Genomic DNA, 23,635 nt, shown 5'->3' on the forward strand with positions numbered 1-23,635 from the left:
TATTGAGAATATGAATGCTGGTTTTTAACGCCTCCATCCACAGGCTCAACGGTAAGGTGGAGTAACTAATCATACTACGCACTATATCTATCAGAGTACGGTTACGCCTTTCAGCTACTCCATTCTGCTGAGGTTCGCCCGGTGTTGAATACTGGGCGACTATACCATGTTGATTTTTAACTTCTGCCTTAAATATTTTGAATTTATCCAACGGCTTCAACATCTGCTTATACTGAGACTGTTGCATGGGACCCATGGTTCAGAATCCTACAGAACCTATTGCCACACATGAGGGGGAGCAACAACAGCCTCAAACAGAAAATGTGCCAAATGTGGAGGCCCTTAGAAGGTCTCAGAGAGTTAGAACATCAATTATTTCTGATGATTATGAAATCTATAATATTGAAGAGTTTCATATGGAGGGTGATCCCACCTCATATGAAGAAGCCATGAGAAGCGAACACTCATCAAAGTGGTTGAAAGCTATGAAAGATGAAATAGAATCTATGAGTTCAAATGGTGTTTGAGATTTAGAACAAATTCCTAAATGAGCCAAAACAGTAGGCTGCAAATGGGTCTACAAAACAAAATATGACTCCAGAGGGAATATAGAAAGGTTTAAAGCACGACTTATGGCGAAAGGTTTTATACAAAGAGAGGGGATAGATTACAATGAGACATTTTCTCCAGTCTCATGTAAGGATTCCCTCAGAATTATAATGGTATTAGTGGCACATTATGATTTAGAATTACATCAGATGGACGTAAAGACAGCATTCCTAAATGGAGATTTAGAGGAAAATGTTTACATGGCACAACCAAAAGGTTTTGTTGTAGAAGGAAAGGAAAGAATGGGCTGTCGCCTAAAGAAATCCATTTATGGATTGAAGCAAGCTTCAAGACAGAGGAACTTGAAGTTTGACAGAACAATAAAGAATTTTGGGTTTAAAGAGAATGTTGAGGACAATTGCATTTATGCAAAGTTTAAGAATGGGAGATTTATTTTCAACACGGTGCTCCATCGCGGAACCGGCAAACAACCTAGTATAATGTTCAACGCCAATAGGAGCGACGTTGCGATGGGGATGGGGCTTCATTCAAGAGACGGCAGGCAGATGTGGGATATTGCGGTGAAAAAATAGGTGTGGGAGGTGGGTCCAGGTTGCCGAAAGAGTTAGCGTGAGACTGCGGGATCACCAGGTTTAGATTCTCAAAAAAAAAGATCACGAGGTTTAAGAGGAATTCTGAGATTACACGATTATTGGAGTAAGGGATTAGGGTTTAGGAGGAATCTTGGCTTAGGATGAGTCTTACATCTTACATGTAAGATCTTGGACGACGGAGGGATCATATAGCACGACGCCTAAATCGAATGGTTATTATAGGGGAAAAGCCCCCCTAAAAAAACTCGCTCTTTTAGAGTGTGATAGATGATCACAATGATAGACTTTTTGTTTTATAAAGTCTCCCTGTCACACAAATGGGCCCAATTCAGCTACAGACACAAGCCCAATAATCCAGGCCCATTGTGTGCAATGCGGGTCACTCCGAAGGTCGTGATGATGAGCCAGCAGGATCGAACGGTCCAGATTCAGAAAGCAACAACCACGCCATCAGCGCAAAACCCTCCCGGCTCAGACTCGTCTGTTGCAGCTCCGCCGCCGCCCCGCATCTAACGCACTTCCCCCCTACCCTCCGCCGGAGCCCGAGGCAAGATGGTAAGCTCTAATCCCCTCATCGTCCGCCTACCCATGATCCGAATTTGTTGCGCCGCTCATCGCCAGCGTGCTCGATTGGTTCCTGAGATTTGGTTGCGCAGGTTCTCCAGAACGACATCGACCTCCTCAACCCGCCGGCAGAGCTCGAGAAGCTCAAGCACAAGAAGAAGCGCCTCGTCCAGTCCCCCAACTCCTTCTTCATGGTACTTGTTCTTATCCCTAACATGCTCTCGTTTCTGTGGTGGGTGTGAGCTAGGCGTTTCCGGTTCACCTTTTCTTTACCCTCCATGTATGAATTGTGAAAATTCTTATTTTTTGTGTTGCAGGATGTCAAGTGCCAGGGATGCTTCAGCATGTAAGTTTTCGTGTCCGTCAGATTCAATTCAAGGTTTAGATTTATTTAGTTCTCGCCATTGATTGATTGTGGTTTACCATTGAACCTGCCCTGGTGCATGTATTTGGCTTAGACTGAGGTTCTTTTGAACTGAAATATTTCTCCTGTTAGTAAATAATTTATCCAATTGTACCCGTTATCACAGTGATGTTAGGTGAAGGCTAATATGTTACTAATACATTGGGACAAAGAAGACTAGCCTGTTAGTAAGCTATTGTTAGATGCTTGGTATTTATTTGTTGCACGACAATGCATATTATGAAGTTCTATTGTTTGACCTTCAAAATGATTATGTGTAATTTTGCATAGTGTATAGTAGCAACTTTCTACAAGTTAGGGTATTAAGTAGAGTTTGAGACAATGTTTATAAACTTCGGAAGCTGTTTAATTGCATGTTACTGGTCCAATTCTAGATACAATTGATTTTTCTTGGTCCTCGACAATTTTAAACTGACATAGCAAGTCGTAGAAGACAAGTAAAAGAATGTTAGTTTTTTTGTTTATTTGGTGTACGCCAGTGTTGAATGCATATAGTGAGTTGGATTGTTTGACCTGCAAAATGATTATCTTCAATTTTACAGTGTTTTTACCTTACATGGTTAGTGTATAGTAGTAACTTTCTACAAGTTAAGGTATTATTTAGAGTTTTGGGAAACTGTTTATAAAGTTTCCTTGTCTTTTGTTGGGAGCTGATTTCCTCATCTTTGGTCAGGAGCTGATAGTTGTCCTGTTACTGGTCCAATTGCAGCAACATTTGATTTTTCTGGGTCATTATCAATTTGATTGAAATTGACTTGTGCGTTGTAGAAGGTTACTAGAGAAACTCAGTAGATTGTCACCATGATCGCTTGCTCCCAGTGGACTGATGTCTTTCTATTTGGCATTTGAGAAGTGGCAGTGGGTTTTCTGTGCATTGTGTAATGTATCAGTTAAGGACTGTCTCGAGAAAGGGGTGGTTTGGTAGTTTCAAACTCAATTCCAGAGTAATCTATCACCCCTCAATACAAAAATACAAATAGGCACCTAAGTTTGGATTAGCATGTTAAGAATTAAGATATATTGGTACCATCAAAACTTCATAATGATTTCTCATTTGCTCTTTGTGTCTTGAGCTCCCAAATGACTAGGATGTTTTAACATCAATTTAAGCATCATAAGCTTATACTGTTTATTTCATTGTGTTATGGTATGAATGTGTTATAAACCTTGTTTTTCTAATCTCGCTCGTGTGCCTTCTGGTAGAAAACTAGTCTAATGGTGCAATTCATGTTGTTTTGGCAGAACCACTGTTTTCAGCCACTCCCAGACTGTTGTGGTGTGCCCAGGCTGCCAGACTGTCCTCTGCCAGCCCACAGGAGGAAAGGCGAGGCTCACGGAGGGCTGCTCTTTCCGCCGGAAGGGAGACTAGAGCGGCGTCTGTTAGTACTGGATCGCGGCGTCTGTTAGTACTGGATCGCTGTTGTCAATCTCCAGTATGCAGTCTTCAAGTTTTGCTCTTTGCCAAATATTAGTGTCATGAACTGCCTTAGCTAAGGTTTTCCATATGTTGTTCTGGTGCTGCTATGTATTGCATGTTGGCTATCGCTGGTTTGGTTCGGATTATGATAAACTAATGGATCTTTGAATTATGTTATGCTATTGACGATATTTGGCGACATGCTGTTTCTTGGTAATCATGGGCACTTGTCCTTTGGATGGAGGGAAGTCAGAGGGCAGGGCACTTCTTGTAGTTATGTTTTTTTTTTTTGGGAAAATGGTGTTCTTGCCCTTATGCATGAGTCTAATTGTGATTTTACCCTTGTTTTCTCAACTTTGTGATTTTACCCTTGCTATTTTGAATTGAATCATCCGTTTGCCCCTGATTTGGATGCCGTCAGATGGTCATAGAATAAATGAATTAAAAAAATTCAAAATTTGAAAAAACAAAGGCGAAAAGACCAAATTGCCCCTTATCCTTATATTCAGCTTCCATAAGGAAACTATGCCTTTCTCACGGGCCGGCTGCATCGACCGGGGCGTCGGGGGCATCCGGCGGCGGCGGCGTTGGCAGCGCACAGCGCGCGGTGCGGCAACGGCTCCCAGCGGCGGGGCTCGTCGCGCGTGGGGCGGCGGCGGGGCTCGGCACGTGGCGCGCAAGGGCCGCGGGGCTTGGCACGCGACGCGCGGTGCGGGGGCTTCAGGCGTGCAGCCGCGGCGCAGCCGCGGCGCAGCTCCTCCTCCCTCCTTCCTGCTCCCCCTGGCGTGGCTCATCCTCCCTCCTTCCCGCTCCCCCCTGGCGCGTCTCCTCCTCCCTCCGCCACACTCCGGCGGCGCGGCTCACGTGTTAGGGTTTGAGGAGTACCGGCGGCGGCGCGACTACTGGCGGCGGCGCAGCTCATCCTCACTCCGCCCCGCTCCTCCCCAGGCTCGCGTCCGCAGTGGCGGTGATACGGGCGCAGCTGCTCTCCGACTTCAAGGCCACGGTGCGTGCAGGAAAAGCGGGGTGTTGGTTATCGCTTGGATTCTCACTAAGCTTTTCCTGTTTGATTGACTCTCTTGTGGGTGCGTGCAGTTGTCGAAGAAGGTGGTGAACATTGGAGAGCTGCGGCGCTTAGCCTGCCTCGGCATTCCCGACGGCGGTGGTGGTGTCCGACCTGTTCTCTGGAAGGTCCCCACTCGCATTCTCTTCTGATTGTATTGCGAATTTTGGTTGATAGTTCGGAGTTCTGCATTTCCTAGTTGCGCTGCAAGGGTTTAGCGATGATATTTGATTGGGGTCTTATTTTACAGAGATCTCTATTTTACAAATTTAGTAATTATTAGTATGAATACGAATTGTTCATAGTACCGTTAACACGGGTGTCCTGTGTTAGTGAGCCAATGTCCTTTGTGCACTGCTTTAGACTGTAATTTGATGGTGAGAGATTGAGCTGGTGAGGTAAATGAGGAAGGAGAAAGGTTCACAGCTCAAACTGTTGGTCATTTTTTTCATTCTGCATAGCTGACTTATGTCTGTCGTCAAGTTTTTTTGGTTGAATTGAGACATGGAGATAGAGTTACAAAGTGTGTAGTTTCTTAAGGTCACAAGAGCGTAGGGATCTGCAGGGCTGGTGGTTGTTTGGTAAATGGGGAATGAAAATTTGTGTAAGAAATATACCTTGAAAAGGTTTCATGGCCTTTTTCAGTGGAAGTGAAAACTAAACTGTCTTATTTTTTTACCCTCCTGGGCTATATCTTATATTCAATCTTGTCCTGTGTTTGATTACCATCAGTGTCCATTTGATGTTCTAATTCTGATAGGTGTGGGTTTACCATGGCTTGCATTCCACATTGACCCCAATTTATGTATCATGCATTGTTTTGTGAACCGTCATGATTAAGCATGCACTCTAGGAGCTTCTGGCAGTATGTCTGTACAATTTACATCAATTTTTGTTATCTAATTACTCTCTACATGAGATATTTATTCTACTATTTTTATAGTGTGCAGCTTCTTTTGGGGTATTTGCCAACTGATCGTTCCTTATGGGCTTATGAGTTAGAAAAGAAGCGGAGTCAATATAGTGCATACAAAGAAGAGTTTCTTCTAAATCCTGTAAGTTTCAGTTGCTAGTCTCCAACTCAATGAGTGAAGATCTAAATCCTATTTATCTTTGTATATATAATATGAGGACAATATCTAGAGTTGTTAGGAAAACCTGTTTCTTGTTCCATAGGACAATGTTGCGTGGTTGTTTTACCTAGAAATAAATCAAGAATGTGCCCCAAAAAATGAGAAGTCAATTGGCAATGCAGTAGCAATGATAGTTAAAATGTTGAGTAGCTCTCAGCATTTGCCATGGTGTCACTTTTAAAGTTCTAAGATAAGAGAGATACCAGGCAACACAGCTAGTTCTTCCGAGCCTTAAATCATATTATTTGGAGGTGTTTACCACTGCTGTTTGGTATAGTCCTGAACTTTTTTCCTGATTGGTGTTTATAGATGTATGCTGCCCATGCATTCATGATTTTCTGACCCTTTACTTCATATTTACATGATTTTTCAGGTTCAAAATGTGAAGCTCATCCGTGACCAGAATTCAGGACAGCTTCAGGGCTATGGTTTTGTTGAATTTACAAGCCGTGCAGCTGCAGAGCGAGTTCTTCAGACATCCAATGGACAGATGATGCCAAATGTTGAGTTGACATTTCAGGGCCAAGCTGCTGGACCCGGGCACGCACGCAGGCGCCAGACTGGCACTCGTGTACGCTTGCTCTTCCCTGCATCACCGCAAGGATGGCCACGCTGGCGCCTTGCTTCACGGCTCGTCGGGAATGGCCGACGACTTCATGTCTTGCTCTGACAGCTTGCCCTTGCAGCGTTCCGCACGGCTATAGGTACAGCCTCCTGGTCTTCCTACGGAGACAGATTGCGACACCGCCGCTGTCTCGCGTAGGGACGGCCATTGTTCCACCGGCAATACCGATGCAGCGATCAGTACCAGCACGGTAGTGTTGCCTATAATACCGATGCAGCGATCAGTACCAGCACGGTAGTGTTGCCTATAATGGATTTTGGTGATGAAAACAGAAGCAAACGGGGCTCTGATATGGAAGCAACTTGTATGGCGGTTACTTTTGCTGAAAAAACATGTACTGTATGATATTCCTATGTGGTAAGGTACTAAGGTTATCAGTGCATGCATCTACTTATACAGTTTGTTAACCGATGTTCTACATGCATTCTTATACATTGAAGATTTTTGGTCCCACACAAAAGATTATATTGAAATATTTTAAATAATTGCAAGTTGTGCCAAATATGTTTGACCAAATTTAATCAATTGTCAGCATACAATAAAAAAGTCTAATTCTAAATCAGGGTAAAATCACAATTATGCATAACAAACAGGGGTAAAATCGCATGGGCATTCATGTCCTTTTGTACAAAGTTTAACACCGTTAGGGGTGGATGACGGAGTAGGGGCAAACTGGTGCTTCGTGAATGGCACAGTAGGGGTAAATTCACAAAGTCAAAAAAATAGGGGTAAAATCATAATTTCGATATAAAACGAGGGTACAAACGCAAGAGCCCCTATTTTTTTTTGAAAACATCTTCTTGGAGTTATGTTGGCAAAAATATTAGCCGGTTTACGTTCAGTACCCTCTCTTCCAACTTAATATTTAAGAAGAATTACATTTAAAATGAAAATGTATCCTAGTTCCAACTTTATATATTTGTAAAAAGAATTGCATTGTACGTCCCTCAACTTGAGCCATTGTAGCGCCTGGAATCTGCCCAAACTTGCATTTTGCTTCTTCAGGTACATGGCGAGGTTTGCACCGCAGCTCCATTCCACCATCAGCAGGTACTTGCGCGTGAGGCGAGTATAGGGAGAGAGAAAACCAATCACCTTTTACGGACAGACGAAACCAGGCTTGGCTTGCGAGAGCCTAGCTGCCCAGAACGAGAAGCAATCATGGTTGAGACCCTGGATGAATTGCCTTGCCTGGGCATTTGAGTTGCCTGTGATTGAGAAGTTTTTTGCCTGCCCAGGTACATGCAACTAGCGATCGATGTTTGGTTGGCCCGGAAGGAGAGCCCGACCTCCTCGCGCAGTTCCTGCTCCGCCCCCGGGCGACGCTACCGCCTTCCAGACCTCCAGCCGGCCCTGTTGGACCTCCACGACGCCGGCGTGTCCTTCCATGTCATGTGCCGGCGGCTTTGACTCTGCGAGAATACGGGTTTGCGGACGACGAGCACCTCCTCAAAGTTCCACGTCCACTGCGTTCACACGTGGCTGCTGTTGCACTCCACCAGCACACTCTGCCGCCGGCAATCTGGGCTTGCTTCTTCCCCTGATCTGCTCCCCGTACGTTTATCTTGTTCCACAACATTGGATCGCAGGAAGCTTGCATTGGAGAGAACTTTGCCCTCCTCCGATCACCTTCTTTCTTTCGGCCAGCGTATGCCCCCATGGCGGCATGGCTGCAATCTCATTAACTTCTGTTAGCAAATGGTGGAATGGAGCAGCGATGCAAAAAAAATCTCGCACAAGCAAAATGGAAGTTCTAGTGTGTTGGAATTAGCTACTGTTGCAGCTGCACTGCACATCGGTAAAGATATATCGCAACGGAACAATCTCAATCATCTCTGGTAAAGATGACTTATATTTTGTTGTCGGTGCATCAGTTAAGCATTTTTTATTGGTACATTAGTCGTCTTTGCATGTTCACTACCAGCGCAGAAGAAGTTGCTGCCTTCCAGGATTCTTGGCTGTGCTGCCAAGTAAGCAGTCCAGCCACTGCTGCGTCCTTGTCCAAGGCACTGGCATGGCCATGGCGTACAAACTCGGGCTTCTTTGCGTTACTCACAGGTTCTTCATTACTCCAAGTGTGGGGGTACGACCTCGGATGTCCACGACAGTTTACATGGGCTGCACCCCAGGAGTGGTCCAGCCCACAAGACGAAGCCTTGCGGAGCACGGCGCTGTACGGCGCGCCCCGCAAGATACCGGAAAGATATCCTGAAGATACTACAAGATCTGTTAGGGTACGTTCGATCTCATAATTCCTGTAATCTGTTATTACTTTCCAATTATCTCCTAGATCTAACCGACTTGTAACCCTACCCCTAGACTATATAAGACGGCCAGGGACCCCCTCAAAACACAGACAATATCATACGAAGCCAATACAAACCAACAGACCATAAGAGTAAGTTATTACGTCGTGCTGACGGCCCAAACATGTTTAACTCTTGTGTCTCTGTTGCCTTCTTATTCTCGATTTGCTCCGACGTTGACACGGTCAGGAAGAACGCCCGCCTCCACCATCCCGTTGAGTTCCGTCTCCCCCGTGAGCGACGGCACCCATTCATTGTCACGCCTTGCCCCGGCGGTCGCCTTCTTCGGGTTACCAACTCCCCTCTTCGGCGTCATCTCTCAGATTTGATTTGGGACTGGCGGCGGAAGCGCGTGTGGATGTGAATCGGAAAGCTCAAGGGCTGAGGAGGAAGACGAAGTGACGAAGTGGCAAACGTGGGAGCACGGAGTGCGGCGGCGCAGTTATAAAGCACCCTCCCCACTTTTCGCATTCAAGGATTTTTGGGAAACCGCTCCACTATTTGCGCCTCTCCGAATTCTCCGAAGCGGCGTGGTGGGCCGTTACCAGGGCTTCCGCGCAACTGTAGCCCATATCACTTATTTTTCGCCGCAACTTGTTACTACACACCGAATATTCGTCGACTTCTCTACAATACCATTAAGGCTCAGTAACTCCTACTGTACAACCATTACTCCGGATTTTTCTCCACGATTTGATTTCTCCAAGATTTCTACTTGTGGCTCGGGGACTACGTCATCACAACGACTTGGTTCCTCACCACACTGAGGACTTTCTTCTAGTTACTGTTGTTTCTGACCCTGGCACCACGTGACTGCGTTACCTACTGTCAGGCTCGGGGACTAAGTAGGTACACTTCACCTTACGGTGAATGTGTTTTTCTCATTTTAGGGCTTCGCCTAGGGATTGGCTGCCTGCTCGGCTAGTCTTCTTTTTTTCTTCTACTTTGGACCCTGGCACCACGTGACTGCGTCACCTACTGTCAGGCTCGAGGACTAAGTGGGCACACTTCACCTTGCGGTGAGTGTGTTTTCTTTAATCTGGAAGACTCCGCACCTCCTGAAGTTGAAGAAGACTATATTCCTTTCTCGTGGTCGGACTCTAAGTGGGCACACTTGGTCCACTGCGAGAAATTTTTTTATTTTGAACTTGAGCTCCTTACATCCTTATGGCAAGCCTTACTTGGGATACACAGTTCGGCGACGGTTCACAACTGCTCGGCGACTCAGTATGGTGATCGGACTATGAGTCTGACTGCTCGGCTTCGTTCACACCTGCTCGGACAAGCTTAAGACGGCGTTGCACAACAGATACAAGGTGCTCGGGGACTAGCTGTGGGGGTATGACCCCGGATACCCACGGCAGACTACATGGGCTACGTCCCCAGGGGTGGCCCAGCCCATAAGACGAAGCCTTGCGGAGCACGGCGCTGTTCGGCGCGCCCCGCAAGACACCGGGAAGATATCCTGAAGATACTACGAGATCTGTTAGGATACGTTCGATCCTATGATTTCTGTAATCTGTTATTAATTTCCGGTTATCTTCTAGATCTAGCCGACTTGTAACCCTGTCCCCCAGACTATATAAGGTGGACAGGGAGCCCTCAATAGATCTAGCTGACTTGTAACCCTGTCTCCCAGACTATATAAGGTGGACAGGGAGCCCTCAAAACACAGACAATATCATACGAAGCCAATACAAACCAACAGACCACAGGAGTAGGGTATTACGTTACGCTGACGGCCCGAACCTGTCTAACTCTTGTGTCTCTGTTGCCTTCGTGTTCTCGATTACACGCATCTCTGCCGATCAATCTACTTTTATGGGATACCCCTCGAAGGACTAACGACGATATTATATCGATAGCGAGCATTAATCCAAACTCGGGCCACGAATGTTCCTTGCTTCTGCATTACTACAAGCATAAATCCAAAAGCTGAGCAAGTGTTCCATTCCTCCAGCCTAAAACTGCTTTCTGCCAGCGCTGCACTGAAACAAGCGATGGTACATATTCCAGGCCAAAGACGGACTGCAGGCAGCACACACAGTAGCCACCATGGCATCATCCCGGGCGGCACCCCCTGGCGACGCAGAGGCGGCGCCGCTGCTTGCGGCCACCGGTGACGGCGCGCAGCATGCGGCACCCACGACGACGACCGTCATCGGCAAGGCCCTTAACAGCACCGCCGACCTCGCGAAGCACCTTCCCACGGGCGCCGTGCTCGCCTTCGCGGTGCTGTCGCCGTCCTTCACCGCGGACGGCACCTGCAACGCCGCGAACCGCGCGCTGACGGGCTGCCTCATCGGCGCCTGCGCACTCTGCTGCTTCGTCCTCTGCTTCACCGACAGCTACCGCGACGCCGCCACGGGCGCGCTGCGGTACGGCTTCGTCACGCCCAGCGGCCGCCTGATCCCCATCGACGGAGGCAGCTCCGGCTCTGGGTCGCCGCCGCCGCTGGACGACAGGTACAGGCTCACCGTGCGCGACGTCATGCACGGGCTGCTGTCGTTCGCGGTGTTCCTGGCCGTGGCCATAGTGGACCGCGACGTGGTGGCGTGCTTCTACCCCGTCGAGTCCGCGTCCACCAGGCAGCTGCTGGCCGCCGTGCCCGTGGCGGCCGGCGCCGCGGGGAGCTTCCTCTTCGCCATGTTCCCGTCCACGCGGCGCGGGATCGGCTTCCCCGGGGCGGCGTCCTCATCCTGACCAATGAATACATAACGGTTCGGCATCGGCTGCTGGCGGGCTGGGCCTTGTGTGCATGATTGGCATCCTTCGTCGCTCACTTTACTGACGGGCTAAGGGCCTGTTCCCATGAACCAGCTCCTAAACTTCCCCTCGTTTGGTTTGGTTGAGTAAAAGAGGTTAAAAAAGTCTAGTCAGTGTATTTGGCTCTGTAAAGTGGCTAAAAGATGAGACAGGCTGGCTAAAAGGTAATGTTTAGTCCCATTGAGCAGCATTTGAGTGACTAATTGGCTAAAGCCCATTTAGTGTCAAAGTATTTGGATAAAAAGTGACTAAATTTAGGAGGTTAAAAGTGAACCAAACACCCCCTAAACCGGCTGCTTAATCACACAAACGACCGTCATGCTTGTGCATTGCCATTGGATTCCCTCACTTTACAAGTTAATTAATTACAATGCACGCAATGAACTAGTGTGGTATTTTCATCGCTTGTTTTCATAGGCTGTCGGACACGCGTTTAGTTCTGTTCGTGAATGATTTTGGTCGGTCAGATGGCCTTTCGGAACGAGGAAACTTGAAGCGCTGAGAGAAACATGATCATCAACATTCCAGAGAGGAATCGCAAACGGAACCATGTTCAACATAGTAGCAAATACAGAGACAAACCACCAGCTAAAATCATGCTTCACAAGAAGAGAGAGAACGCAAGCATATGATCAGAAACTATCACGTCTCGCCCGGCAATTGGCTGATTTGTTCACAACAAAAGTGGCTAACATAATAATTCACATCAAATATGTCAGTGCACATTGCAGAACCCCTGCACATTGGCCAACTAAGCATGTAGTTTGTTTTGACATACAGTATACCAATAACATGACCAGCATATTACAGCAACGGATAGAACAAAATGTGGCCGCTAGATTTACCATCGGTACGACCAGATTACACAAGATTAATACCAAACAAGACTAATTAATACATGAGCAATGTTTTCAAGTCGTCTAGTCGACTCTGGTCGCCATGGGACCGATCAGACGATTAGTCGTCGACCAGGACGACCAGTCGAGTCTAGCCTGGGCAGTGGGCACACCTACCATCGTTGGAGGAAGAGCTCATTTTCGTGAGCTAGGGGGGAGCAGAGGCATAGAGTCAGGGAAAGAGCTTCACCAAGAGGCGTGCTAGCTGGGGAAGAGAAGCAGAGAAGAGAGAAAGAGCAGAGCAACAGCAGCCGTCACGCACAGGAGCAAAGAAGAGAGAAAGACCAGAGCAGCAGCAGCCCTCACGCACAGGAGAGGAGAAGAGAGAAAGAGCAGAACAGCAGCGGTCGTCACGCGCCAGAGAGAATGAGAGATGAGAACCCTAGAGACTTACCTCCTGTATATATATTACAAACACTAGTGAGCTAAATTGACAGCCTGGAAGTCCAGTCAGGCACGCCCAAAGAAGACAGTGCCCAACCTGGTCGTGCACCCCCCTGATCGGACAACTAATTGTGATTAATCGTCGACTAGTCGGACGATCAGGTTTCTAGTCGAGCTAATCGAGTTGAAGTCTCTAATCGAGGTCATGGTACCGACCAGACCAACTAATCACGATTAATCAATCGAACGTCTTGAAAACACTGCACACGAGCATAAAAAGTAAGCAACCATCATCCACAATGGCAAGCACAAGTTCAGGATTATTAAAACCAAGTTCCGATGATGTCCAAAAATTGGGCTCTGACGGGCAAACACTCAACCTAAACGCACGCAGACTCAGGGCAGCTCAGTACTTGTAGTCCTTGACGTGAAGGCTCTCCGAGACACCCTCGCCGGCAGCAGCGTCACCCTTGTATGTGCCGAGGGTGGCCTCCGAGTTGGCCTTGCACCTGGTGAGGAAGGCAGCCCTGGCCTTCTCAACATTCTCCTCCTTGCCAGCCCAGACCTTGAGGGTGCTTGCCTGAAGGGCACGGCCGAACGAGAAGGATAGGGACCACGTCTTCTTGGTGTTGAGCTTGTTCATGGCGTTAACGTTTAGGGTGGCCTCCTCCTCACTCTGTCCACCAGAGAGGAAGACGATGGCAGGCACAGCAGCAGGGACAGTCCTCTGGAGGGCACGGACAGTGTACTCGGCAATCACCTCAGGAGCCACCTTCTTGGAGTCGGAGCCAGGGGTGACCATGTTGGGCTTCAGGAGGGTACCCTCAAGGAGGACATGGTGCTCGTTGAGAGCCTTGTAGCAGGCAGTAAGGACCATCTCCGTGACATAGGCACAGCGCTCAATGTCATGTGGCCCATCGACGAGGATCTCAGGCTCAACAATTGGCACCAGACCGTTCTCCTGGCAGATGATGGCGTAGCGAGCAATACCCTGAGCGTTGGCAAGCTGTGATGGCTCGTTAGGGCCGATGTTGAGGACGGCACGCCACTTGGCAAAGCGAGCACCAGCCTCATAGTACTTGGCGCAGCGCTTGCCAAGGTCATCATGGCCCTGTGTGGTGGTCTCCTTGTTGGTGCCAGCAACCTCAATGGTGCCCTTGTCAACCTTGATGCCAGGGAGCACACCTCCCTCATTGAGGACATCAACGAAGGGTTTGCCATCCTTGGTTTTCTGGTAGAGGGTTTCCTCGAAGAGGATCACACCGCTGAGGTACTGGAGAGCACCAGGGGCACAAAAGAGGAGCTCACGAAGGGCACGGCGGTTCTCCTCAATGTTCTCGACATTGATGCTTGAAAGGCGCTTGCCAATGGTGCCTGTGGACTCATCAGCAGCAAGGATACCCTTTCCAGGGGTGCCAATGTATGCGGCGTTCTTGATGAGCTCATCTGCAAAACAATCAGCAAATATGTTTAGCTAACAAGCAGTACATATTGATAACTCAGATCACAATCAATAAACATGGTTCATGTAACAAATATACATGAGCTAATACTGACGTGTTGGAAGTTCCAAAACTATCGAAACATAAAACCGTGTAACATAGTGACCAACCAAATTGAGATTAAATTAAATTAACACAATATATATCCCAAGAGTGTAAGAATTTTCTTTACAGATATGACTAATGAAGATAACAACGTCTTTGCGTAGCTCCATTTTAGAAAACAAGAATGACACAATGGAAAAAGCATATATATTTAACAACAACAACAACCAGGTAATGTCATTTGAATCTAGACCACAAACCACCAGCACATGCTAGCAAGCTAATTTGATAATTATGATAGTAATATATATCGTATCCACCATGATGTAGACACAGCAAGCTAATTTGATAATTATGATAGTAATACATATTGTATCCACCATGATGAAGACACATAAAAACTAGGCAGACACGTATCGCTAAGCATTACATACCGCATAGATCTGAATAAAAATCAGCAAATCCCATAACAAATTGCATCATAAAGGCGCACTACCTGCCCTTTCAACCAACCACGAAGCTCCTAAGGAGACTGCGCGGACCCTAGCAACTTTGCAAAAATCCTACGCCCAAAAGGATCTAGACAAAAGGCTCTATAAATCATTGGCATATCGATCAACACAGGATAGGTAAGCTAGATCTGAGAATACCACAGCGAACGATTAGCAGATCTGCACTAGACAGCACAGCGAACAACAACAGAAGCATATGAGCAAGGAACGAACAAGAGGAGGTGATGATTGTACGCACCCTAGTACTTTCCGCAGTAGGCCGACATGATCGATGCGCGCGGGAGGGGAGGCTACGGGAATTGCAAGGGAAATTGGGGGCGAATGGCTGAGCGGGGTAGGCAGCGATGGAGATGGGGGGTAGCATTTCAAGGGAGGTTCAGGCTTGTGCGAGGGGAAAGAAACGGGATCCGATCTGGGTGCGCCACCAGGAACGCGCAGGCGACACTGCGGGCGGTAGCGGATGCAGATCCATCAATGTCCGGAGTTCTCCGTATTTCCGTCCAAAGCCCTCGTTTTTTTTTTCGTGGACCCGTTGTTTTGTTTCCTTCCTCTTTCGAGATGCATAGCATCTCTCTGAGAGTCTTTTTGAAATTCATTTTTAATAATTATTATTTAAAGAGTTATTTAAATAAAAATTGCTCTTTATATTGTTTACTTTCTAAAAGCACTTTTACATATCATGTACTATGTTCTTTAGAGAGCTAACTCTGCTCTCTGTTTTTAGTTAGCTAGAAATTTGAAATATTATATGGCAATATTTGATGATCTAATTAAAAAGGATTTGGGGGATATCTTTTCAATAAAAATATCTACTTTTATCAATTAGAAAAGGAAATAAAGAGATTTTAGAATGTGCTTACCATAGTGTACTCACGGGCTATGTTTATCTATGGAAAAATTGGTTGAGTAGCATCGAAAGATCACGATCTCCGTAAAATACTATCAAAAGTTTTGCGTCTTTGTAAAATACCACCAAAATATTGAACCATGAACTGAAAATAACATTCCGTTAAAATAAAGCGACAGAAGTGATAGAACTGAAAGTAGCCTCCGTCACGCCGTCACGCCCTTACGGGTTGTTCTCGTGGACGCTTGTCGCGAATAGGAATGGCTCCTACGGCACCACCGGCTGCAGCGCCCGTGCTTGCGCACGTCCTTGTCGTCCCGGCTCTCGCCCCGCCCGGTCCTGCCCCGTGCCGACGCCTCTCCCCAATCATGATCTGTGTGCCTGTAACCTGTGTGGGATGGAGGAGGAGGAGGAGGAGGAGGGCCCCTGCAGCGGGACATCCTCAACCGCATCAGCGACATCAAGGCGCTCAGTAGCTACGCCCTCGTCTCGCGCCGCTTCCATGCGCTCGTGTTGCTCGTCGACTCCGTCTTCGTCCGCGTCAACTGCGTCATCCCGACGACCAGTCGCCCTCATCCTCTGAAAGCTCTAGTTCATCAAGTGATCATGAGATAGGTAGCACACTTCAAGTAGAGAAGCAAATGAAGATCATAACATGACAATGGTGATAGCATGGAGATGATCAAGGGCTTAAACTTGAAGAGAAGAAAGAGAAAAATAAAAAGCTCAAGGCAAAGGTATAACTTGTAGGAGCTATTTTGTTTTGATGATCAAGACACTTAGAGAGTGTGATCACATTTAGGTTTGATAGCCGTACTATTAAGAGGGGTGAAACTCGTATCGGAATGCGGTTATCAAAGTGCCACTAGATGCGCTAACTCATTGCATATGCATTTAAGATCTAGTGGAGTGCTAACACCCTTGATAATATTTGTGAAAATATGCTAACACATGTGCACAAGGTGTGTGCAGAGTTGAGATGGGTTTGGGTCGCTTTTGGGAAAATAAAATGCCTATTTTCTATTGCGCCGGATGTAAATTCTTGGTAGTTGGCACATTGGAGCAAGGGTGAAGAAGTTAGAGGAGAAAGGGATTCGGTCTCACTGTTTAACAGTGACCGGACGCTGAGTCCGAAACGACCGGACGCTGAAGTAGTGCGTTCGGTCAGGCTGTCGGTCGGCACAGTGCTTAGGGTTAAGCACCGGACGCTGGACTGCGTCCGGTCGAGTTGACCGGACGCGTCCGGTCATGCTCAGGAGCTTACTGTAAACGACCGGACGCAGGGGCTTCAGCGTCCGGTCAGTTCGAAGAAGCAGCGTCCGGTCGAGGCTGATGACCGTTGAGTCTAGACACGTGGCTGACATTGAGCGACCGGACGCTGAGGGCCAGCGTCCGGTCAGTCTGACCGGAGCGTCCGGTCAGAACGCGTTTTGCCCAGTGAAGGGGTATAACGGCTCTATTTGATTGGGGCTCTATTTATAGCCCCATGGCCGGCTCAAGCTCACGCTCTTGGCCATTTCTATTGACATAGCATACTTGTGAGCTTAGCCAAAGCCCTCCCACTCATCTAGATCATTGATTCATCATTATAGTGAGATTGGGAGTGAATCCAAGTGCATTGCTTGAGTGATTGCATCTAGAGGCACTTGGTGATTGTGTTTCGCTGCAGATTTCTCTTGTTACTCTTGGTGGTTGCCGCCACCTAGACGGCTTGGAGCAGCGAGGATCGTTGAGCGGAGGTGGTGATTGGCTCCGGCTCTAATCGTGGTGATTGTGAGGGGTTCTTGACCTTTCTCCGGCGGAGCGCCAAAAGGTACTCTAGTAAATTGCTTGTAGCTTGTATGATCCTCATCTTGTGTTGATTGTGCGGCACCCTATTGAGGGTTTGGCGAGTGATGCCAATCAGCGCGTGAACCTCCAAGTGAGTGAATCGCCACAACGAGGACTAGCTTGCCGGCAAGCAAGTGAACCTCGGTAAAAATCATTGTGTTCATCATTTGATTCCGAGGTGATTGGTCTACATTGGTATTCATCATTGTGATCGATTGGTTCCTACCACTACACGGCGGTATAACTCTCTTGCTCACTCTTACATTACCGCAAACTAGTTATCAAGCTCTTTAGTGTAGTTAGTTGTGAGAGCTTGTTTGTTTGATTAGTGTTACTCTTTAGTTAGTCTTTGAGAGCACACTAATTTAGCTAAGTGTCATAGCTATTGTGTGGATATACACTATTCAAAATAGAATTGTGGTAGGTGGCTTGCATTTTAGTAGGCTAGCGCAACACTCGCTTCGCCGCATAATTGTCTAACATATTTTGTTAAGTGTTGTTGTAGAATTTTATTAGGCTATTCACCCCCCCTCTAGCCATTAGGACCTTTCATCCTCCTCCGCTATACCAGTCTCCTCACCACACCAGGCGCTAGCTGCGGGCGCGGCGCGTTCGTGCACATCACGTGCATCCTGGTCGGTGGCATCACCACACGCTTGGCCAGATCCTATCCCCTGCCACGACGGTCGTCTCCTGGCGCTCTGAGCCACTACCCGCGCCCGTCGCGGACGTCTCCCACCAGTCCACCACTCGCGCTCAGAGGTGCTCCGCTCAACTACGGCGCCTCCACATTGAGCTGGAACTGACGATGCCGTGCTCCTAAAGTGGAAGGCCAACTTCGGCTCCACCCTCGGCAGCTACGTCATCCTCAGCGCCTCATCGGCCTCGTCCATGCCGCCGATAGGGCCATGGTCTGGCGGTGGTGAAGGCGATGCACTATTTCTGCCCGTCGAAACCTGCTGCTGGGCGTGTGCTTCTTCAACTCGGCAAGGATGCGTGCTTCTGGCTGCTAGAACCTACTAGCGCTGGTGCAGCGGTTCTACGAGCCCACGTCCTGAAGCGTGCTCCTATAGTCCTATCTGGCAAGGACGTGCACAAGCACAACCTACGGGTGCTGCATATGGTGGTGGGGTGCCACAGGAGCCGTTCCTGTTCGCGGCGAGCATCCGCGACAACATCGCGTACGGGCGCGACGGAGGCTTCATTTTAACAGAATGCTACTCTCAGTTCACGGTTCAATCTTTCAGTGGTATTTTACAGAGCGCCAAACTTTCGATGGTATTTTACGGAGATCACGATCTTTGAATGCTACACAACAAATTTTCCCTTTATCTATCTATCCTATCTATATCTCTACTCTATAATAACTATTTATATCTATATCTATATTTATCTATATCTATAGATAATAGTAAAGAGTGAATTTTTCTTCTTTCGTTACTTAGAAGAGTTCCCAACATACTATGGCCTCATTCGCTGGTCTAAAACTTGGCTGAAAAACACTGTTTTGGCTGAATTATTGTGAGAGAAAACATTATTCCGGCTAAAAAAAGAAGCTGAACAAGTCGAATATGGGGTAAGCCGAACAGGGCCTATGTCTATATCTATAAGACTACATTTGTTTCTATACATCTATCTGTAACACCCCAGGTGTTTGCCACCAGTTAAGCAATGGGTTTGAGCTCAAACATGGCATATTAAGTGATGATGAAGATGTCAAGGTCAAACCTATGGAAATGAGCCCCAACCTAAACTTGGATATTGCACCCTTGCTTTACATATAGGCCCTTGTCAAGATATATGCTTGGCTAGTGTTATTGGAATATCTTAATGTGTCTTACATCAATACCCATCTATATTGATCTATGGAAAAGTTTTGTGAAGTTTGGAATCAAGAAGTCACATAAAATGACAAGTTATGTCCTTGCTTGAATTAATTTATAAAGTGAATGGAATTCTCGATCGTCAACCAAACCTTGCAACCATGCCCAAATGACTCTAGATGAACTCTACAACAAAAGTCATGAAAGGTTCATGTTGAGCAAATGCCAAGAAAATGCTTCAATAAATCACGAAGGATATCATGATCCTACTTTGGTCTAAGTAGAACTATAGCTTCTGCACCTGTTTTAAAGTTGGACATTGAATAAAAGTTGAAGCTCGTGTTATGTAGAAGAAACTTTGTTTTTGGAGTATACCATGGATCGGCTCGGAACTAAGTCTAGCAGTGGCTCAAAGTTGGAACCTGCTGCTGATTTCAGCACTTAGAAATATTCTAAGTCTAGAAATTCATCGACATCGGCATTGACGTCTCGCGTTCTCCAAATTTTGTTAGGCAACTCGATTTGGTCCAAAGATAAAAGTTGGAGTGTACATGATGGCGAAGAACATGTATAAAGATGGCACTCGTGGGACCTTGTCTTGACCATCGATTTTTGGAGTTTGTTAATCGCCGTCAATGCATTGACAATGCCACTTTGGAGACCAAATTACCCACTGTTATGTTGCTCAAATGACTGGAGTGCCTTAATGAAAAATGTAGAGCAGGCTGAGGTGAACAAACTTCATTTTTGGCCCAAGGTCTGATTCGGCCTGGAAGTGGCCCAAATCGGCTCCCCACCTTGCCCTCACCAACGCACGCCAGGTGTTCGACAGCAGGCCGACACGTCAACCATGCAGCAGAGCGCACCCTCCATTGCTGCCGCGCGTCCCACCTCCGTGCCATGCGTCTCTGCCGCTCCCTCTCACATTTGGTGAAGCCCGGCACCCTCCATGCTCGCTCAGCACTCTCCCTCACTCGCCCCTTCTCGCTCTGCCCCTCTGTGACACTGAGCGCGACCGCGTCCACCATGGCCAGCGGGCCGAGCTTGCCCCCGCCGCATCCCTACTGCCTCCGAGCCCTCTCGCGACCCACCGCATGCACCATCGCCTTCGCCTCTTCCTCCTCTACGACCGGCGCCCCTCGTCTGAGCCGAAAACCGCTGGAACAGCTCGGCCATCGGAGCCGCTGCCATCGCCGCCGCTTGCTGCAGTGGTCGGCGTAGGAATTCGACATAAGGGAAGGGCCGTTCTGCGAAGCCATGACTCATTTGAATAGTGCTCCTGAGGACCCCTTCGCTGTAGTTTAATTAATGTTTTCTACAGGGACCCCGATGCAAGACTTACATGTCTTTTCTTTTGTTTTTACAGATTTGAATGATGAACTTTGAAAATTCATAGTAATTAGTATAAAAATCGTAAAATAGTAAATAAGGACTTTTTGGAATCCTTGTGAAATTCTCTATGCAGTAGATCTATAATATGACAGTATTTAGTTTAAAGTTTGTGCTGTAAAAATCAATTTATGCAGTTAGGTTTGTACTACTAGTGGTGTCTTGTCTTTTTCATAACTGTAGTTATTTTGCTCAACTAAATGTGAAATTTCTGTGGAGTGCTACTAAGGTCATTGTTGTTGTCTGGTAAAAATTTCAGGAGTTTAGGATTTATAGTTTAAGAGTTATAAAAATAACAAATGCCCTGTATTGCTTTGCTTCTAATCTGAACAGTTCTGCATGTTTGAATTAATTGGCTCAGTTAAGTTATGAATCATGACTTGGTGAAAATACATGAGTTGTGGTACTTTTCTTAAGCTTTCCAAAAAGTTAAATATCATGATTTTTGCCTAAGTAGATCTTGAGTTATACTTGCTTAAATCTCTGTGGCTGTTTCTGCCCAAACCCAGATAGGGTTTCCTTGTTCTTACTGTGGGGCCTTCTTACTAGTATAATTAGCTTTAGGTGTTTACAGAAAAGTTGTTTAGAATTTTCTAATCTTTCTAAAAAGTCGATAACCACATTTATTGGACATATATAACTCCATTTATAGCTGTTTAAAGTGGCATATCAGTTTCTGCCTATGTTTTGGATAGAGATGCAATTATTGGATTAATTGACCCTTCTAACTGTAGAATCATCTTAATATGAGAATAAGAAAGTTGTAGGTAACTTCCTAAGGTTTTCAAAAAGTTATGGTTCATGTTCGATGGAGGTCTAGAACTCCAGTTATGCTTCTATGAAGTTTCTATCAGTTTTCTGTACCACTGCTGTTGGGCTGCATTTGCAGTTTTGCTTGTGCAATCATTTTTGTGGTGTAAATGATGTTTGCTATGGTTTTAGTGAATACAAAAGTTGTATCAAATTTCATGATCTTGCTTGTGTTCAAATTGTAAGGCCATAGGCCTGATAGTGTAGGAGTTACATGACTTTTAAGTCTTCTGTCAGGTTTTGATTGTATTCTGAGCAGATCTGAAAGATGCTAGTGTTTGATCTAGTTAGGATTTGAATAAGTTTTTGGTAATAATAACAAAGTTGTAGATAATTCATGTATCTAGCTTCTGTTAAAATTTGGTGGTATTTGACTTTGTGGTTTGTGAGTTATGCCTGTTTAAAGTTGGGTTTCAGAAATGGCTGCTCTCTGTCAATTGCGGACTAGTTTCTGTAAATGGGTATATATGACTTAGTTAACTTGAGAATCATGCTAAGATGATTAAAGATGAATTGTAGAAAATTTCATAAGCTTTCCAGAATGTCTTATTGTATGGCTATTAGATTTGTATAACTCTAGTTATGACCCAACTATGAAGCTGTTGTTTGCAGTTCAGAAATAGACATATGCTAGTTGTGGTTATTTACTCCATGTGTTGCTAAGTGTGGCTTATGTCCTTGTTGATGGTCAAGTTATGATACTTATGACCTTGTTAAACTTGTGTCATGCTTGATGTGCTTGCTCTCTATAGTTAGTTGTGTGATGTTAGTTAAATAGCTATTGGTGTCGATGTCTTGCATAATCTTGTGTTATCATTCATCACATTCATACACATGCATCTTGCATCTCATTTAGGTACGCTAGATGAACCACGTGAAGGATGTGATGTGGAGCCAAACTCGAAGATTTGGTTTGGTAGATCTATCCCGAAGATGGAAGGACTAAGCAAGTGCTAGGGCCAGAGATGTCACCAAGTCGGTGTAAGCTAACTGAACTGACTTGTGTCAGATCTCAGGCAAGCTCCGGAGCATTTTTCTCCCCGGTTTGCGATTATTAATTAATGTTTTACTTTAATTGATGCATTACGTTCAGGAGTTGTTTGCAACCGTTGCTGCATTATACCTTGTTTATCTTTGTTATACTATATCCTTGTTACCCTGGTATACGCAGTCGAGTCAATGCTTAGCTGGCTTAGACCGGTAGAAGTCGGGTGATTTCCTATCACCTGCGAGCTATAGGTGGTTACCTGGATCTGCTCGGATAACTATGTAGTTATGGTATAACTAAGTGTTAATTTGAAGTTGAGACCGGATGGAGACTTACAGGGTGTTGGACTTTAGTGCTTTCCGTCTGTGTCGATTAAGGACCGACCATTGTTGGGCCTCGAGTCATGTTGAACGCATGCCTTATATTTAGCTGGCCGAATAACGTACCTTTCGACCGCGAAGCTGGGAGATTATTCGGGCCGAGTAGATTGCCCGCAGCGCACTGTACCGGAGCAGGTGTGGTAGGACACGGGGGCGCGATGATAAGACCGAAAGGCAGTCGGTCGGCCCCGGGGTACATATGGTTCCTGGCAAACTCGAGATTTTTCCTAGATAGTTGACTCGGTGACCGATACCTCACTTTAGCGGGTGAGTGAGGTTTGTGTAAGGAATAAATTATCAGCTAGTTAATAATCGATTCGAATCGCCATCGTTCACTGGATAGTGAACACTTGACTTGAGTTACTTCATCGTAGTAATGTTGATGGAACACTTGGACAGTTATAATGGATATGACATTATGGAAGTTGTTAATGATAATTGGTTATTATTATTTGCTTAATCACATGCTTGCTCTAGTATAGGTGCAAATATAGTCGACAGGTTAATAATAATTAACTTGACAATAATGCTTTTGGAAAGGTTCTTGAAATGCTAAAAATGCCTTTTTGCAAATGAGTCAGCTACCCTACTATAAAGCCCTTCATAATCCTTGGTGTCACTTTATTTTTGGTTATGTCGGGTAAGTCTAGCTGAGTACCTTCTCATACTCAAGGTTTATCCCACCATATTACGGGTGAGGTTTTGGCCTGCTGAAGATGGTGGCTAACCACCGGTGGGCTCGGTGACTTTATATTTATTCTCATCTAT

The 23,635-nt window shown here is 46.3% G+C and overlaps 2 protein-coding genes and 1 pseudogene across 2 annotated transcripts; 2 read left to right on the top strand and 1 right to left on the bottom strand.

The window, feature by feature from the left end:
• Positions 1 to 1,589: 1,589 nt before the first annotated feature.
• On the top strand, positions 1,590 to 3,767 carry LOC136535097 (small ribosomal subunit protein eS27). The gene is made up of 4 exons (XM_066527425.1): positions 1,590 to 1,718; positions 1,820 to 1,921; positions 2,045 to 2,073; positions 3,394 to 3,767. The coding sequence occupies exons 1-4, from the start codon at positions 1,716 to 1,718 to the stop codon at positions 3,518 to 3,520; spliced, it is 261 nt and encodes an 86-aa protein (XP_066383522.1). The 5' UTR covers positions 1,590 to 1,715; the 3' UTR covers positions 3,521 to 3,767.
• A 6,952-nt stretch (positions 3,768 to 10,719) lies between these two features.
• Positions 10,720 to 11,618, top strand: LOC136535098 (protein DMP6-like). Its single transcript, XM_066527426.1, has one exon. The coding sequence runs from the start codon at positions 10,751 to 10,753 to the stop codon at positions 11,396 to 11,398; it is 648 nt and encodes a 215-aa protein (XP_066383523.1). The 5' UTR covers positions 10,720 to 10,750; the 3' UTR covers positions 11,399 to 11,618.
• A 1,380-nt stretch (positions 11,619 to 12,998) lies between these two features.
• LOC136535096 (fructose-bisphosphate aldolase 1, cytoplasmic-like) lies at positions 12,999 to 15,286 on the bottom strand (annotated as a pseudogene).
• Between the last annotated feature and the right edge of the window lie 8,349 nt (positions 15,287 to 23,635).

The sequence above is a fragment of the Miscanthus floridulus genome, unplaced genomic scaffold (genome assembly GCF_019320115.1).
Source record: "Miscanthus floridulus cultivar M001 unplaced genomic scaffold, ASM1932011v1 os_2532_1_2, whole genome shotgun sequence".
NCBI classification, from domain to species: Eukaryota; Viridiplantae; Streptophyta; class Magnoliopsida; order Poales; family Poaceae; genus Miscanthus; species Miscanthus floridulus.

Bases quoted from the DNA above. Each gene is read 5' to 3' on its own strand.
- LOC136535098 (XM_066527426.1), top strand. From the start codon at position 10,751: ATGGCATCATCCCGGGCGGCACCCCCTGGCGACGCAGAGGCGGCGCCG.
- LOC136535097 (XM_066527425.1), top strand. The intron at 1,922-2,044 runs GTACTTGTTCTT...TTTGTGTTGCAG, and splicing joins CCCCCAACTCCTTCTTCATG to GATGTCAAGTGCCAGGGATG. The intron at 2,074-3,393 runs GTAAGTTTTCGT...TTGTTTTGGCAG, and splicing joins TGCCAGGGATGCTTCAGCAT to AACCACTGTTTTCAGCCACT.